Genomic DNA, 16704 nt, shown 5'->3' with positions numbered 1-16704 from the left:
AATGACATTTGAGTTATACATGAAATGCTCTTATTTTCTGGAAGTTATCCATTCTTAAATTTTTTAATTTTTCCATCAGAAGAAGCTAAGAAAAGCTGCATTATTCAAATACGAGGTAGCGATTAGAGCTCAACAATAAGAATCTAGTACACTTATTAGGAAACTGAACAGTGTTCCTCTTATCCTGTCTCTTATATGTGTCTCAATTTTGTGTTCTGTAAAAAAAAAATTAGGAAATCATTAAAAATAAATAAGTTATTCAAAATACATTAGTTCTCCCCATAGGCATTTGGGATGCTTTCTATTACATATTCTAAGAGTCTGATTTACTTACAAATCTACAAATATTTTCTTAAAATATAAGCAATTGAAGGAAATATAAAAACATATGGAGAGAAGAATAAAAATAAAAGGCAAGAAAAATCTAATCGGTTTTCTACTAGGATGGGAGACATGATAAATTTAGTTGAGAATATAATCATTTTCCAAGGTTAGTGCCAATTTAAATAAGAATTGTCTTGTTTTGACAAAATTTCTCAGGGAGAAAGTAGAATCAGGGGCACCAGTTTTTCTCTATTAACAAGCACAAAGTATTATACACTGACAGCATTCTGTCTTTGCATCCACACTCATAACCAGTCTCAAGTTTACCTATTATTTTAAAATTTTATTCACATATTCTGAATAAGTATAGGAGCTCAGAGATAGTAGGCAATCTGTCCTCTTATCTATTGCTCCTTGAATTATCCTCAAACATTTGGCACAAATCTGTGAGTGGAGTGAGAATTCCACAAATAGTAGTGAGGAAAAGTAATGGGAAGAAAATACCAAAGACACTCCATTGGGGAAGTCACTAACCTTTTCTTAGTTTCTTCTGATGGAAAAAATTACCAAGTTGTGTACATATATATGTGTATGTGTATGTACATATATATGGTAACATGTATGATAATGTATATATACACACATATATTCATAGATGTGCACACACAACTGGAATATAAATATATATATATATATGATGGTTATACACATAAAATATGCTTATATACAATAGGTTTATATATCACATATATTTACAAATTATATGTAATATATGATATGCTCATATTTTTTCATACAATATCAGAATCTCATTAATAGATTTGAAAACTAAATCTGAGGGCAGAGAACCAGATATTAAGAGATATGTTAATTTAAAAATTAATCTATTATTCTACTCTAAGGTTCATTCAAGTGAAAACATCTTCATTAGTAGCCATAAGAAAATTAAAAATCATTTTGACTCCTTAGATTAAATTAGATTTCCTAACCTTTACATTAGATTCCCCTAATCACTTATTTTTATAAGACTCATGATCAGTTCTTCCATTCAAATTCTGATATTTTGATAATAGATACATCGATTCTTTGATAATAGCTACCAAAATAACAATGAAAATGATGAATTATTAATACTACCCATAATGGTATAAAATTAAAATTTTAACAGAGAAGCTTATATCTCATACAGAATCTTCTGGAGTATGTCTATAAATAAGGTTAATTTGTTTCTTCATCACTAATTTTATGCCATTCAGGTTACTGATTAGAAGTATAAATTATAGGACCTAACTATAAGAAAACAATAATAAAAACTCTAAAACTATTTCATATAATTTTATATTTGTACATATAAATGAATGTCTAGTCATGTTCAAAGGAGCTGAAACATTTTCTGAGTAGGTTATCCTCATGATAGTGAAGATTGTTATATAACCTCAGTCTTGGGTTTTACTGCCCAAATAAGGACTGAAACATTTTGATTTTTTATTCTCTTTGATATCTACTCAGAAAAAAGTTGGAATCAAATCTATGTAGTTAATGAAACAAAGTAGACAACTAAGAAATAACATCTCACATTTTTTCTTTATGCAGCTTATTTTTAATTAGTTTGATCAAAGTCACAATTGAGAAAAGATTATCTGCAAAGGTTTGTGGTTGATCGCATAACACTGAAGAAAGATAAAACCATTTAGCTTGTTTATTATTACTCATAAACTAAAGAGATTATATTTAATAAAGTAACATAAAATGAACCCTAGAAAATGACCATTTTTAAGTGCTAGGTGTAACTTGAAATAAAGAGAGACTAAAATTAATAAGAAAACACTGAGAAGGTAAAAGACAGAGAAAAGCTAGATACTCCCTACCACCAACATTACTTCCAGTCATACCAAGACAGTCACACTTCATATCACCTATATGTGCTAATACAATTTAAAAATTGATCTTAATTTCAATGTCAGTGTGAATTGTTTTACTACATTATAATAAAAGTTATATTACCAGGATTCATCTTTTTTAAAGTTCATATCTGTACATAAAAATTGGAAACGATAAATTAGATTAACTGTATATATGTGTTCAACCCTTATTGATAGCTTCATTACAAAATAAGTATATAAATATGAACAGTGAGAAGTAATTCTGTTCCCTGTCTTTCCATTAACAAGAATTTTCAAAATTTTACTAATACACAAGCCTGTATAACCCACAAGAAGTCCTTATTCTCTATCAAATTTACAGTATAGATAGATAATATAAGTGAAATATGTCAGCATAAACAAGACCAAACTAGCCAGCTCATACATGGTGTTATCTATACAAAGTCTCACACCAAACACAGAATACCTTTACCTTCCCTCCCACCATATCCTAAAACTCATCTCCACCCACCCAGGAAAAATAATGTTTTACAACTACTTGCTTGTGACATCAGAGAATTGGTTTTGTTCATTAAAGATTTCAAGAGTACTCAATAATGAATAGGTAGATATGAGTAAGGATGGATGGATGAGTAGATGGATGGATAGATGAAAGGAACAGTACACACTGATACTTATGTATACATAAATTCTGAAGAAATTCACAGCCAGAGCTCATCCCTACAGAATCAAATTCATCTGAGGGGTTTTCATAAAGAAAGCATTATTTAAACTACATTTTCATGTGCAAGATTTTTATCCACCTCAGCAGATGTACATAGAATATCATCTTACTGAGTTTAAATATAATTTCAACCAAAATCTGAGTTGTTAATAATAAAATTGTAGATAAATTAAATGCTAATCAGTAAATAATCACATTTGAAATCCTGTTTGACTGGAAGACAACTCTTAGGATTCAGCAAATCCTGAGGTGCTGCTTTCTAGGTACTAGACAGGAATGAGAACCCCTAAGAAAGATGGAATATTGAAGTCTTACCAAAGCAGGACAGGCTCTCTAGATCAGCATGACAAAAAGTAGAGTCTGTTTTATGAAGAATGTCAAAACTACAATAAGCTAGTGGAGATGGAAAAGCCAGTTGAAAAGCAAATAGTACATCAGAAATCATGACAGGAAACCAAATATAAATGCTAATGTTCAGAGAAATCCCATATAGAGCCTCCCTATGAAATTAAAATGCCCTATTAGTCATAGACACAAAGAGTTCTTTCTCTGTTACTTCTATAAAAGTACCAAACACTGTTATTTGTTATTTATCTTATAATATTTAATACAAAACATACAAACCGTGATTTTCATTCTCATAGATTTATACAAACCTAGATTAAAAATAAAAACCGCTTCTTTTTATATGTCTGTTGGCCATTTATAAAACTGAAAGCCAAGCAACAAGTAAACAAAATAAACAAAGTTTATAGACATAAACAGTTTAGTAGTTAGCAGAGGAAAATGGGGGAGAGGGGAAATAGATAAGGGGAAAGTGGGTCAAATATATGGTGATGGAAGGAGATCTGACTTTGGGTAGTGAACACACATTACAATATACAGGTGACGTATTATTAAATGGTACACTTGAAATTTACACAATTGTATGAACCAGTGTCACCCCAACAAATTTAATTAAAAAATAAAATTAAATGAATAAAATAAATATATATAGGTATATATATGTATATATGCATATATATACTGCTGTATCATCATCATTACAAGATCTTTGAGTAGAATATTATAACTACAATATCTAGGAAAAAGAAAAAGAAGATTGTTTTCAAACTGATTATCAACTACACCTCATTGTACAGCAATGTGAAGAAATAGATTTGAAAACATATCATCAAGATTAGTGGGGCCTTTTAGCCATAGTCTCAATTTGGGTTCCATCACTTTACCTGGAAACAGTGCCAATTTAACAGGCATTGGCCTGTGCAGAAAAATTTGCATGTAAATGAAAACAATTTTGGACATTTTACCTTGCCTCAGTAAAAGAGAAACATCACTTTTTACCGGCACCACAAAAATAAAACAGAGGTTAACAGAGAAAGAATCAGGGCAGAGTCTATTACTAGGGAACTAATTTGGCAGGTGCACCAAACTCTTAGAGATCATGGGCTGTGCTTCTAGGGAGCACTAAAGAGCTTGAAAAATACAGGTGTGGAAGGTATTAAAAGACAAAGCGCCAAAGGAAAAATAAGATATTAAAGGAAAAAATCACCAAATTAAGAATATTTATTTTATTTTTAATATTATTTTTAAAATTTTATTTACTTTAAATTTATAACTTATACCTTACACAATAAAACATTATGTTTGCTATGTTTAAGGACCATGTGAAATAATATAAGGCACAGAGAAATGTTATTAGTCATAGATTTTTGCACTCGAGAAAGTCACGGTCTAATATAAGATAAAATATATACATGAATAAAAATCTCAGAAGACAGAACTTCAAAACATACAAACTGTGAAAGTAGCACTGAGAAAGTGCCTTGATAATTCCAGAAAGAGAAAGAACAGGAACAAGAGTGAATGAGTGAGTGAGTAAATGAGAGATGCCAATTTGAAAAAGAGAAACACTCTTCCTACATGGAGTCCTCTCTTTTCCAATTGTTAAGTATGTTTTAGAATGATTTATGTTCTGTCCAGAGACTCAAAGACAAAGACTTGGTGTATTTCTAGCATCTAGTACAGCATTGGACCCAGCAAATCTTTCATTCAGCAAATCTTTGTTGCAGTGAATAAATTAATGAATGAATATTTCTATTTGGTTTTGTAGATATAAGCATGTGAACAATGCTTATAGCTGACCCCTATTTATTTCTTGTTGCAAAACTAAAATAAAAAACAAATTGTTTTATAATGAACAAAATACATACACGAGCGTCATTGTCATTTAAATATTTAAGATACATTTTTTAAAACTGCAAAAATAAAGTGTCCTGCATTTTATGACTCTCCCTGTTACTTAGATTGAGTGGGGGCACTACTGAGATTACAAATTTGCAAGACACACATCAAGCTACTAAAATTCAGGATTTTATTTTACTCTAAATGCATTTTGGTGCAAGGAGAACTATGACCTTTCAAATGAAACTCAATTTTTTTTCGCATTATGATTTCACTCTGCAGGAGTTCACTATAATGAATGTACTTTTCACACAAAAGGCACTAGAAGAATCATTATCCTCCTGCCAACAATGTTTTCTTTCACATTATTCTCAAGTTACAGGCACTTGAAAATCTTCAAAATCATATTGAGTTCCTGCCTTATTATCCTATACTTGTGATCTCAGGAGAGCAATTTTTACTTTTGTTGGCAATTTAGCTCTTAAGAAAATACCAAAATTGAAGAGTAAGGCTGGATTACATCTAAGAATTTGAAAATATTTTTTAAAAAGCTTGTTGTTTAAGTTTAAAGGTAGCATAACATAAATTCAAACTCTTAATTAAGTACTTCCTGAACATTTTTTAAAAAATAAATCACTAGTAGAATCAAGATAATTAAAATTAATGATTCAAAAGTCTGTTGTACTCACACAAATTAACCATTAGATTGCTAAAAAGAGTTTCAAGAGATAGAATGCCTGTCAAACAAAGAAATTAGATTCAGAGTAAAACATATTATCTCTGTGGGAGAGTCTATAAAAGCAAATATTGAATCACTTCTCAGCAATATTGACTCTCTCCAATACATCTGGAAAATAATGACTCATTTCCAAACAAGAAAGATGGCTAGTTCATATTGCACTCAAAAAGGATGAATGATATATTTAGCAGAATCATCCAGTCAGAACAGAGTATGTATAATACACACACACACACACACACACACACACACACACACACGTAAGTATATATACTGTTCGCTGATTGGATGATGGATATATTAATATGTGTAATATATTGGATAATATATACATATACATATGCACATATATAACTCCTTATATGTAATAACTTATCTCCTAGCCCACCCATTTATTGTGTTCCTTTAATTTCTTGTATTATTTGTGTCTGCCTTACTAGTTTATGATTTTGCCAGAGAACAGAAATTATGTCTTATTCATGTTTGTTTCTCCACCTCCCTAGCCGTGCTGTCCCTCAGCACCTACTTATAACTGTTTTGCATACATAAAGAAATCAAAACAAGTTGTCATTTAATATAAAATAAATATCAAACTACAAATGAGTTTTTTAACTTTTTGCATCTTTTGTTAAAAAGAAAAGCTATCATCATTTAACTGAAAAAATTTCTACTAATTTCTAAGTCAACACAAAAATTTATCTTTAAAATCCTAAAGTTCTTCCTAAATAATCTTACACATATGTGTATCTGAGAGTATATGTAAAGTTCCTGTCCCAGTCCACAATGTTCTCCAGATTAGAACCTTCCCCTCACACTTCGTATTGGCCAATACACAGTAAAAAGCAGAGCCCTGATTCTGAGCTGTCACTATCTACCCGCATCATGAATCCCTGATAAACCACGTTTCTTTTCTGAAGACTCAATATGCAAAGCAGTATCATAAAGCTATTGTTTAACTCAGGATATCACAGCATTCGCCATGCTCTAAATAAGATCCAAATGTTGAAAACTGGTGTTTAAATAGTATCAGACACACTATATTGTGTTCACTTCTTTAGGCTCCAGGGCCAGTGTGGGTTAGATAAAGGGATAAATAGGCAGTAAAGTATAGTGATCAGGAAGTCAGACAACCAATTCTGCAATTCAGCACATGAGTGATTTTAAACTAATTACTTAAAATATCTAAGTCAGTTTTCTCGATTATAAAATAAGGTAATTATATTTACCTTACAACAGCCTTGGGAGGTTTAAATAAGATGACCTAGGTCCAACATGTAGCAGGGTAGCTAGCACACAGCAAATGCTCAATGAGAGATAGTGATGATAATGAGGAGGATGTCAGAGATGTGTCCAAGGCAGGTATTGATCAAATGCCCACAGCTGCTCAGATGGCTAGGCACAGAAACTACTGCAGAAATCCTCAAGAAATTAAATTAAGACCCAAAGTCGCTGACTTTGACGTTCTTTCAGGGAATCAGGCTGACATGTGTTCATTGCTTACACTATTTCTCCTCATATAAAGCTTACATCTTATCAATCGCCTCAATACTTAGAAATCAAAATAGTGAGTGGTTAGTAATAAAATTTTAAAGATGAGAATCCAGTCAGTAAGAAACTTGTTTTCCAACAAGAGCTTAATATTAGTCAAATAATACCAGAGACATGGCTTACTATTTGACTGTAAGTAAAACCTCCAGCCTGTGTACCCAAAGCTCGTGTTTGCTAAGACTGAAACAAATGCTGCTAAGCAAATCCCCTAAACACATCAAATAGGATACATCATAGAAAAACCCAAGGCTAGTCTGGAACTCAGCATATATAAATAAAGATGGACAAAAATTAAAGTTATTAGCAAGTGTATTTTTTAAAAATTAAAACATTTTTTTAAGTAAGTTAAGAACTTTACAGGCAATGGGATAATACAGATACATACACATGTACCTGTGTACATACATATATACATATATATGTATGTATACTCACAAGTATCTATACATATATATGAAATAATATATTTAAGAAAGCTAATTTCCCAGAATAAAGTATACATCAAATCCCTCTTTTTTCCAAAGACAGTAATGCTTCAGACACGACAAAAAATAAAATGAAAAAAAAAAACATTCACTATTTTTTTACATGGTGCTTACATTTAAATAAAAATATAATCTTCACCAGAAATAAACTTACAAATGTCTAGTTTTATTTACAACTCTACTGATCAGGAACACCAATCATGCAGAAACTAAGGCAAACAAGGTGATATGTTGAACCAAGATAGTGGCAACGGAGATGAAAAAAGTGCATGCATGTGAAAGATACATGTCAGTCAATGTCAATAAAGTAACTGGTAAATACCAGGACATTTGATACAAGGGGCAGGAAAGCATCTGACTTAAAGCAAAACTGACTTAACTTGGTCTCTGTTCCTCATAAAAAAGTAGGGACCATGAGAAGAGCCAGTTTCGATCTAGAGATGACGAACTCAGTTTGAGATAAATTATAGAAATGTTATAGGCATACCTTGTTTTATTGTGCTTTGTTTCATTGTACTTTGCAAATATTACATTTTTTCATAATTGGAGCTTTGTGGTAACCCTATATTGTGTAAGCGTATAGCACCGTTTTCAAACTCAAAGCTCAGATGATGGTTAGCATTTCTTTAGCAATAAAGTATTTTTAATTAAGGCATTTACATTGTTTTTTAGACATAATGCTATTGTACACTTAGTCAATTATAAAATGCCCTATAGTATAGTGCATTGGGGAGGCAAAAGTTTTGTGGGACTCATTTTATTACGAGATTGGTTTTATTGCTGTAGTCTAGAACCGAGCCCACAATATCTCTTAGTGATGCCTGTATTTCTTTGAAAAATATTATAAATTTTCTATCTTATTTTATATATTAATAGGTAGAAACAAACTTAATTGAAACAAAAATTCATTAAGGTTAGTAGATGAAAAACAAAAGATAACAGGACTCTGAATTACAAGAAATGTAGAAACATCTTGATAGGGATAAAGGCTACATCTCAAAAAATGAATTCCTTCATAAAGTAAGTCTGTTTCTCTCACTACAAGCAGTTTATTGAAACAATAGCTGCAAAAACCCTAAAGTATTATCCTTCAAACCACCTACAAAAGTCAAACACTTGCTAGATAACATTTGGCCTTATAAAAATGGGGATTTCTCCTGTGATATATGAGAACAGCATAGGCATTCTGCTCAAAAATAATCTTTAGTAATATTTACATTTTCTAAAAACTCTATTCAGAAAGAACAATTAACTAGTGAACATTTCCTATGTTTTATCATTCTAGAGAGAGAAATAGCAGCCTTTTTATTATTCCTTTTCAAAAATGGACTATCATTTTCTGTTCTTCATAGGACTGTACTTAAAATAATCCTTGCTATCCAACAGAAAAGATATTTAAATGGCTTATAACCAACTGAATAGAATATGAGCAATTCATATGCATTTTGGTATATATACACAAATATACATAGACATTATTTATGCAATGAATATAAGATTTAAATGACCATTTTTACTTAATCACAAATTGGAAACTAGAAAGCTAGTCTTTCCCTTTAAAATCACAAGTTCAAAATTATATATAAATGGAAAAAAAGACCAATACTAATGAATTAATTTTATTCATCTGACTTTATAAAGTTTTTATATGTAAAAGGTACACATCATTGATGTTAAGACGGACACTGGAAAATTACCGCTTAGGCAGATATCGTTGATGTCAAGATAGTAATTATTTTAGCAGAGTCGAATTTCTTCCTAAAGGGGATTTCCTAAATAATGGTCGGCTGCTACCTCTCATCATTAGAATAGTATAAAATGATTTAGAAGCTCAGACTCTCGACAATATTGCTTTCTGGGGAGTAAGTTTTCAAATCTCTGGATCTCTATAAGTTATGCCTTAAGAATAATTAGCTCACCTGGAACAATGACCTAACAGACTGAAGGAAACCATAAGTAATTATAAATACGAGTTTATTAAATTAAAATACACTGAAAGAAACTGTTATCTTTCTGAAAGATATGACAAGAAGATTCTATTTTATTAAGTTTATCGGGGTAACATTGGTTAATACAATTACATAATTTTCAGGTATACATTATAATTTGACATCTACATATTCTATTGTGTCATTACCACCCAAAGTCCAGTTTCCTTCGGCTACCATATATTTGATCCCCTTTACCCACTTCACCCTTCCTCTACCCTGTTATTTTGATTCCCTTTACCCCATCTACCTCTACCCTCATTTCCCACCCCCTACCCTCTGGTAACCACTAGTCCTTTGTCCATGCCCCTGAATCTCTGTTTGTCCTGTTCATTTGATGCTTTGGGTTTATATCACACATATAAGTGATATCATGTGATTTTCAACTTTTTCTGTCTGGCTTATTTTGCTTAGCATGATTATCTTGTGGTCCATGCATGTTGTCACAAATGGCAATATTTCACCTCTTCTTATGGCTGAATAATATTCCATTGTATATATGTACCACAGCTTCTTTAGCCAATCATCTATTGTAGGACACTTTGGTTGCTTCCACGTCTTGGCCACCGTGAATAATGATGCTATGAACATTTGCGTGCAAATATCTTTTCAGATATGAGTTGTCTTTGGGGTAAATACCCAGTAGAGAGATTGCTGGATCATATGCTAGATCAATTCTTAGTTCTTTGAGGAACTTCCATACTGTTTTGCATAGTGGCTGTACCAATTTGCAGTCCCACCAGCAGGGCACAAGGGTTTCTTTTTCTCCACATCCTCTCCAACATTTGTTATTACTTGTCCTGTTGATTATAGCTATTCTAACAGGTGTGAGATGGTATCTCATTGTGGTTTTGATTTGCATTTCTCTACTAGCTAGAGATGCTGAACATCTTTTCATATATTTGTTGGCCATTTCAATGTCCTCTAGGAAGAATTGTCTGTTCAGGTCCTCTGCCCATTTTTGATTGGATCACTTGTGGTTTTTTTGTTGTTATTGAGTTGTATGAGTTCTTTGTATATTTTGGATATTAGAACCTTATTGGAAGTGTTGCTTTCAAATATATTTCCCCATTTGGATGGTTGCTATAGACACTTTAAATAGAGCTTTTAACAAAAGGTCTGGAGAATCAGAGCCTTATTAGATTTAAATCTCCTACTGCCCTTCTTAGAACCATATTGACTAGCTGCTCAGGCACCTAGGGTTTCTGTTCATTTTCATTTTATGAAACAACATATTTGAGTCACCTTCAGGCAAGTTAACTAAGTGATTTATTGCCCAAAATGGAACAAGAAACATAAACTGTGTCCGTCCTGCTGAACACCCTGTCTATACAGGAGAGCATGGTTGGTGCCTCTCCTGCTTCTGAGTATTAATATGAATTAGGTAAAAATGGAGAGAGGAGCAGAGTGAATAGAGAGCACCAAGGTCAGACTGGAACAGGAAAAGAAAACAAAGAACAAGGTCACCTGATGGTTATGTGAGGAAGAAGGAGTTGCTTTATATTTACTGACTTGGTGACAACAAAGGATTTAAATAGATTTTATCTGAACCTCCAGTTGTTGGTTTAATGCCAGTGGATAGCCTCTCCACACTACCCAGGCACTGACAAATCTGTGTGTGTGTGTGTGTGTGTGTGTGTGTACACATACACACAGAATAAATGTATCATGGTTAATTATTTTTCAAGTATCATCGTCATAGAAATTATAAATTACTAGTAGAGTTAATCCCAAGTAAGCCAGGAAAGATGTAGCACATATGAGACATAAGTTTCCATGACAAATAAGAAACAAATATATAAAATCCTACAAATATATGACCAATACATATTACAGGGCATTGATTACCCAGAAACTATGTAAAATTCATGTACCCAAAACAGTTCTATTTCATTCTCTCTTGTAACTCAAATTTATTTGTGCTGCACAATTACTTTTGCATAATATTATATTTTAGCTATGTGTGCTATTTCATCTGTAACAAGAATTCTTACTTATTTGAAATGAGCATCTGTGGAAGTAGCATATTATTTTTTTTATGATCTTTCAATCACCTTGACTATATTTTTTCAAATGTATGACTTTTATGCACATATCAGATAACTGTCTGCTTCAAATTAAAAAAAGAAATCCACATAAAATATAGAGTTACTCAGGAATTTAATTGAATGAACTGTATTACATTTGTTTCCAAGGACTAAACCCCACATATTCGATACATTGAAATGTTCATATTAAAAACAAATAATAATCTCAAAAGTAGTGAATACTATTATTTAAGAGAAAAAGAAGAATTTTTCTCAACCCATTTCTATTAAAGAAGTAAAAATGGGGGAAGCATTGAGATGGAAAGAGAAGAGGCAAAGAGGATTCTAATGCATGGAGAAAAGAACAAAGCAAAGAATGAGTTAATAAACGAATAAAACCTAGACCTTCTGGTCTTCTTAGCTTTGGGCTCTAATATCAGCTGAAATCAGAAAGGAAGTTAGTCTGAAGTGCTCAAACAGAAATATATTCTATCTGTTCATGAAATATGAATGGCAGAAGTTTTTGGACAAAGCAATTCACAACATGAATTAGTAATTAGAGTATTAGAGATTAGGGCTGAGGGCTTCCCAAATCTGCTTACTTTTTAGCACATTTTTATTTTATTGAAAAACATGAGAATAATCTCTAGACTTTGACATCTGACTATATTTCAGACTACTCTTTCATCTCTAACATGTATGTTTTCTTCTGCTTATAGTCATTCTTGCTTTCTCCTTTACGACTTTAGAACGTGCTTTCTTTCATTAAGCCTCAACTAGCAAGGGAATTCCTTCCTTATATAGATCACTGGTTCCTTCAAATTAACATCATCCATTTATGCTTTTTAGACCTGCCTGGGAGTTCTCTAAACCCTAAATTTTAGATACATGGACCAAACTACAGACATGAAGTTTCAAAGAATCCTCGTGGTGAAATAAATATTGAGAAGTTATTGGGTAAGAAGAGTAGAATAACTTTCCTAGACAATTCTCTTCTGCAGTGGTTCTCAAAATGTGATGTGTGAATTAACACCAGCATCATATGGGCACTTGAAAATATGCAAATTCCAGGTCCCATTCCTGACCAACAGGATCAGAAACGCAGGAGGGGAGGGGCATTCTAATACAATACATAAGCAAGTAATAGGTTTTTTAATTATAAAACCACAATTTTACCTCAATGAGGAAAAGCGTTTTTCTGACTCTTCCACTAACACTTTTAGCATTTTCAGAACTAGGGATATTTATCTGAAAGCTCTAGTTAAGAATTGACCAGCTTCATTCCAGGCTTTAAAAGTATTGCATTGTGTTTCTAGTATGTGAATGAGGGACATTAGTGGGATAACATGGGGGACATTTGAGACACAGATGTAACCATAAAAGTTAGTCAGGTCGGCACGTCACAGTCTCCAAATCTTGCCCACAAAGTTGTCTCTCTATTTATAACTGATTTTTCTCATGTCATTTTTTTCCCCAGATACCTTTATCAATGAATGTGTCAACCTTTCTGGCATACGACCAGCCCACAATAAGTTACTGTGGGGTGCATCATGAACTTCTCTCTCATAAGTCCTTTGAAACGAATGCACAGGAAGATACGATGGAAACACACCTAGAGACTGAGCTGGACCTGAGCACAATCACAACAGCTGGCCGAATCAGTGATCATAAACAGCAGCTGGCTTAACTGAGCTAATCGGTAGCCAAGGGTTGCCTCCAAACTTTGTAACCTCAAGGACAAAATGAGGATTATTTGTTCATTGTGGACTCTAAAAACAAAACAAAATAAAAAATCCCCTGTCAAAATAAACAAAAATCCAAGATTGATTCATGAAATAAAGAAGACATGAATTGTTTCAAGTCTACACTTTGTAATTAGCTAAGTTGTGCAGTATTTTTTTTGACTTAAACAGAGTATGACCCTGAGAAAAAAAATCTTTTTTTCCAAAACTCATCCTACCTACTTGTAAAACTGTACAGAGCTAATGTATTTTTCATATTGTAAAATTTCAATTATAGAAACAACTGGTATGTACAGTACCATAATTCAATTACATTTTACTTTACAAACTTTACACTTTTCAGTTTCTAAAATTTTAAATTAACAAAAATTATTTCTTGTGTTATTCAGAGTTACTCAGTTTTGTAGGGACTGTTTTGTTACTGCTTTTGTGCCCAGAAACCTTGACTCTAAAATTCTGTGCTGTGCGAAACATGCACGATTTTTATCATGCTTACTGCGTAGAATTTTATCTACTTGTTCCAGAAATAATACATTAACCAAAAAGGGTTTAATTGTTGAGACTTGTAAGAAGTTCTTCAATTACATAGACAGGCTTTTTTTTAAATGAAAAAAAAAATCAAAGATTTTTTTTTAACAGTTCTTCACAGACTTAACTGTTGCCTTGAATTACAGCCTAGTTTCTAAGCAGTGAAATATAATGATAAAGAGGGATATTTTAACAAAATATTTCCGAATGAATGACTCATTATTTCATTCTTTTGAGTAACCCATTTTTAAGGGTGGGGTGGGAAGCATGGACAAAACATCACTGGAAACAAAGGCCGTAACCACAGCAACAGACTTTGATACACTTAAAAGGTGCAGCTGCCAGTGACAAAAACTTGTTACATGTCATTATTTTCAGGCCAAGGTGGGAGGATAGAGCATAATTGTACAGTAGCAATTTTTCTCCTAATTAACTCAAAGTGGTTTACCTAAAAATAACTATCAGCCAGTGCAAAATGTGCCTGGATTTTAAGACAATTTCTCATTTAGAAATGCGAGGCTATATTTTGGAAGCATTTCAAATGGAATAAACGAATTTTTATCTCTGTGTGCCACATCAGTTCTCTCCTTAGGGAGAAGCAGTCAATATAGAGATGAGCCCTAGTGGAGAGCTTTATCATTCAAGCGGACTGTAAACATGCTAATATGTTCTAAATTGTTCATATTGCCACCTGTAATGAGATTCACCTTTAAATTATCCAAAAAATAACCCAGAGTAATTTGAAACCACCCCAGGTCATATATTGATTATATAATTGTATTATAAAGTTAATTCAAATCAAATTATGAATACCTACCTGACTTTTCAGAGGCTGAAATAATCAACTTGTTTCTGTTGTTTTCTTGACATGGGTTACTGTTCGAAAATATTACTATTTTATCTATGGCATTCGCACAATCTGTTGTGTGTTTTTTAAATATAAAAACTACAAGTTTCGGTTGCTGTTGAACTAGAAGTCCTTTTCTATGTTGTCATTTTATATTTATGACATCAAAAAGAGGTTGAGAATAGTCAATCTAACAGGGGTCAATCAAAAATGATGATGAAAACAAGTTGTCAAAAGTAGTGTCAAATGTTTAATATTTCTATTTCTTCCCAAGAAATTAAATCTACAAAAGACCAGTTTTATCATAGCAAATTTAAGACTAGCTTCAAGAAAAATGGACTTAAAAAAATATAGAGAAATTTTTGTTGAGAATATAGTCAGAAAGAAAAAAAAAATGTTGAAAGAAGCAAACTCTTACTAATTTAAATGAAACTAAATGTCACATTACTTCTATCAACTAGCATTCCAGATTTTGTAACATATTTTGAGAAATTAATTGGTATTCAAAAATTTTTGTCATTTTAAGTTTAATTTTAATCTTTATTTTTTCCAATTTCTAATTTCCTTGCAATGTATTATTGTCAGAGTATTCTTAATCTTTAAATTGAGAATCTGCTTCACACAGTTAGCAAACATGTAGAGGGTTATTTATAAATTCATTTTTTTGTAGGTCTAAAATCAGATGCAAAAAATTTTATTTATTGTGTAGAGCAATATTACATTTGTGATTTTTTCATTAGAAGTTGGCCTTGCAAAAATTCAAGCATAAATAAGCAATTTATACCTATTTCCAGACATTTTCAAATCGATAAATTATTTTTAAACTTTTTAGGTTCCAGAGTGCTTCATGTATGCTCTTGATTTCCTGAAACAAACCACATTTCTCTTTAAACATTTTAAGTTCATCAAAAGTGAACACCTATTATAAATAGAAGTAGTCATCTTGGAACCATAGTTCTATGCTTCCAAGGACTTACTACAGTAAGAGCCAAATAAACTAAGAGTGTTGAGATTTCTCGTATTTTGAAATTAAATTTGAAGGATCTTTAACAAGGAAAAAAAAAAAGAAGATTCTGGGTTATTCATTAAAATTCAGTTCTGCTTAATTTTTATTCTGCCATGTACAGGAGCAGGGAGTGGGAGGGGGTAAAGACCTGCTAGAGGAGCTTGTGTCTGGAATCTTTATTATATATTTGCAATTTATATATTTGTGTCTAAAATCTTTATTTCTAACCTATCTTTTTCAGCATTCGGTAATCTCCCAATTCCTCTACCTAACCACCCTGTTCCCCCATGTCTCCCTTCCTGTCTATTGCTCACCTATTTAAACAATTGAAATGTTTATATGTTTGGAGTTGAAAAATGCAGAATTTGACCCAGTATGGTTACAATAACAGCAGTTGCTGCAGCAAACAATAAAGTTGTGCAGTGTTTTTGAGGTTTATAAACCACATTTCACATAAATTATCTCATTTTGTCTTCAAACAACCCTATGAAGACACATTAATCTCAAAGAAGTTGAGATACAACGAAGAACACAGGGCTAATAGTTGGTAGAGTTGAACAATTCTCAAAATTCAGAGCCTGTTAGTCTTTCCACTATACTGAAAGCCTTCTCTCTCTTATCAGAGCCAGAGAATTGCCAGGGATAGTAAACAGAATGAAAAAAAAAGTTTTCCATGTTG

General features: G+C 32.1%; 2 protein-coding genes across 4 annotated transcripts in view; one reads left to right on the top strand and one right to left on the bottom strand.

Moving 5' to 3' along the window:
- The window catches only part of LRRTM3 (leucine rich repeat transmembrane neuronal 3), a 158737-nt gene extending 143208 nt beyond the window's left edge, over positions 1–15529 (top strand). The window contains exon 3 of the mRNA XM_036222549.1: positions 13380–15529. Within this exon, the coding sequence (XP_036078442.1) occupies positions 13380–13589 (210 nt within the window). The 3' untranslated portion in view covers positions 13590–15529. The remainder of the gene's footprint in view (positions 1–13379) is intronic.
- CTNNA3 (catenin alpha 3) overlaps positions 1–16704 on the bottom strand; it is a 1366626-nt gene that overhangs the window by 928735 nt on the left and 421187 nt on the right. The window lies entirely within an intron of this gene.

This window comes from Rousettus aegyptiacus, unplaced genomic scaffold, assembly GCF_014176215.1.
Source record: "Rousettus aegyptiacus isolate mRouAeg1 unplaced genomic scaffold, mRouAeg1.p scaffold_m13_p_6, whole genome shotgun sequence".
Classification (NCBI taxonomy): domain Eukaryota; kingdom Metazoa; phylum Chordata; class Mammalia; order Chiroptera; family Pteropodidae; genus Rousettus; species Rousettus aegyptiacus.
This window is presented reverse-complemented; position numbering and strand designations above follow the sequence as displayed.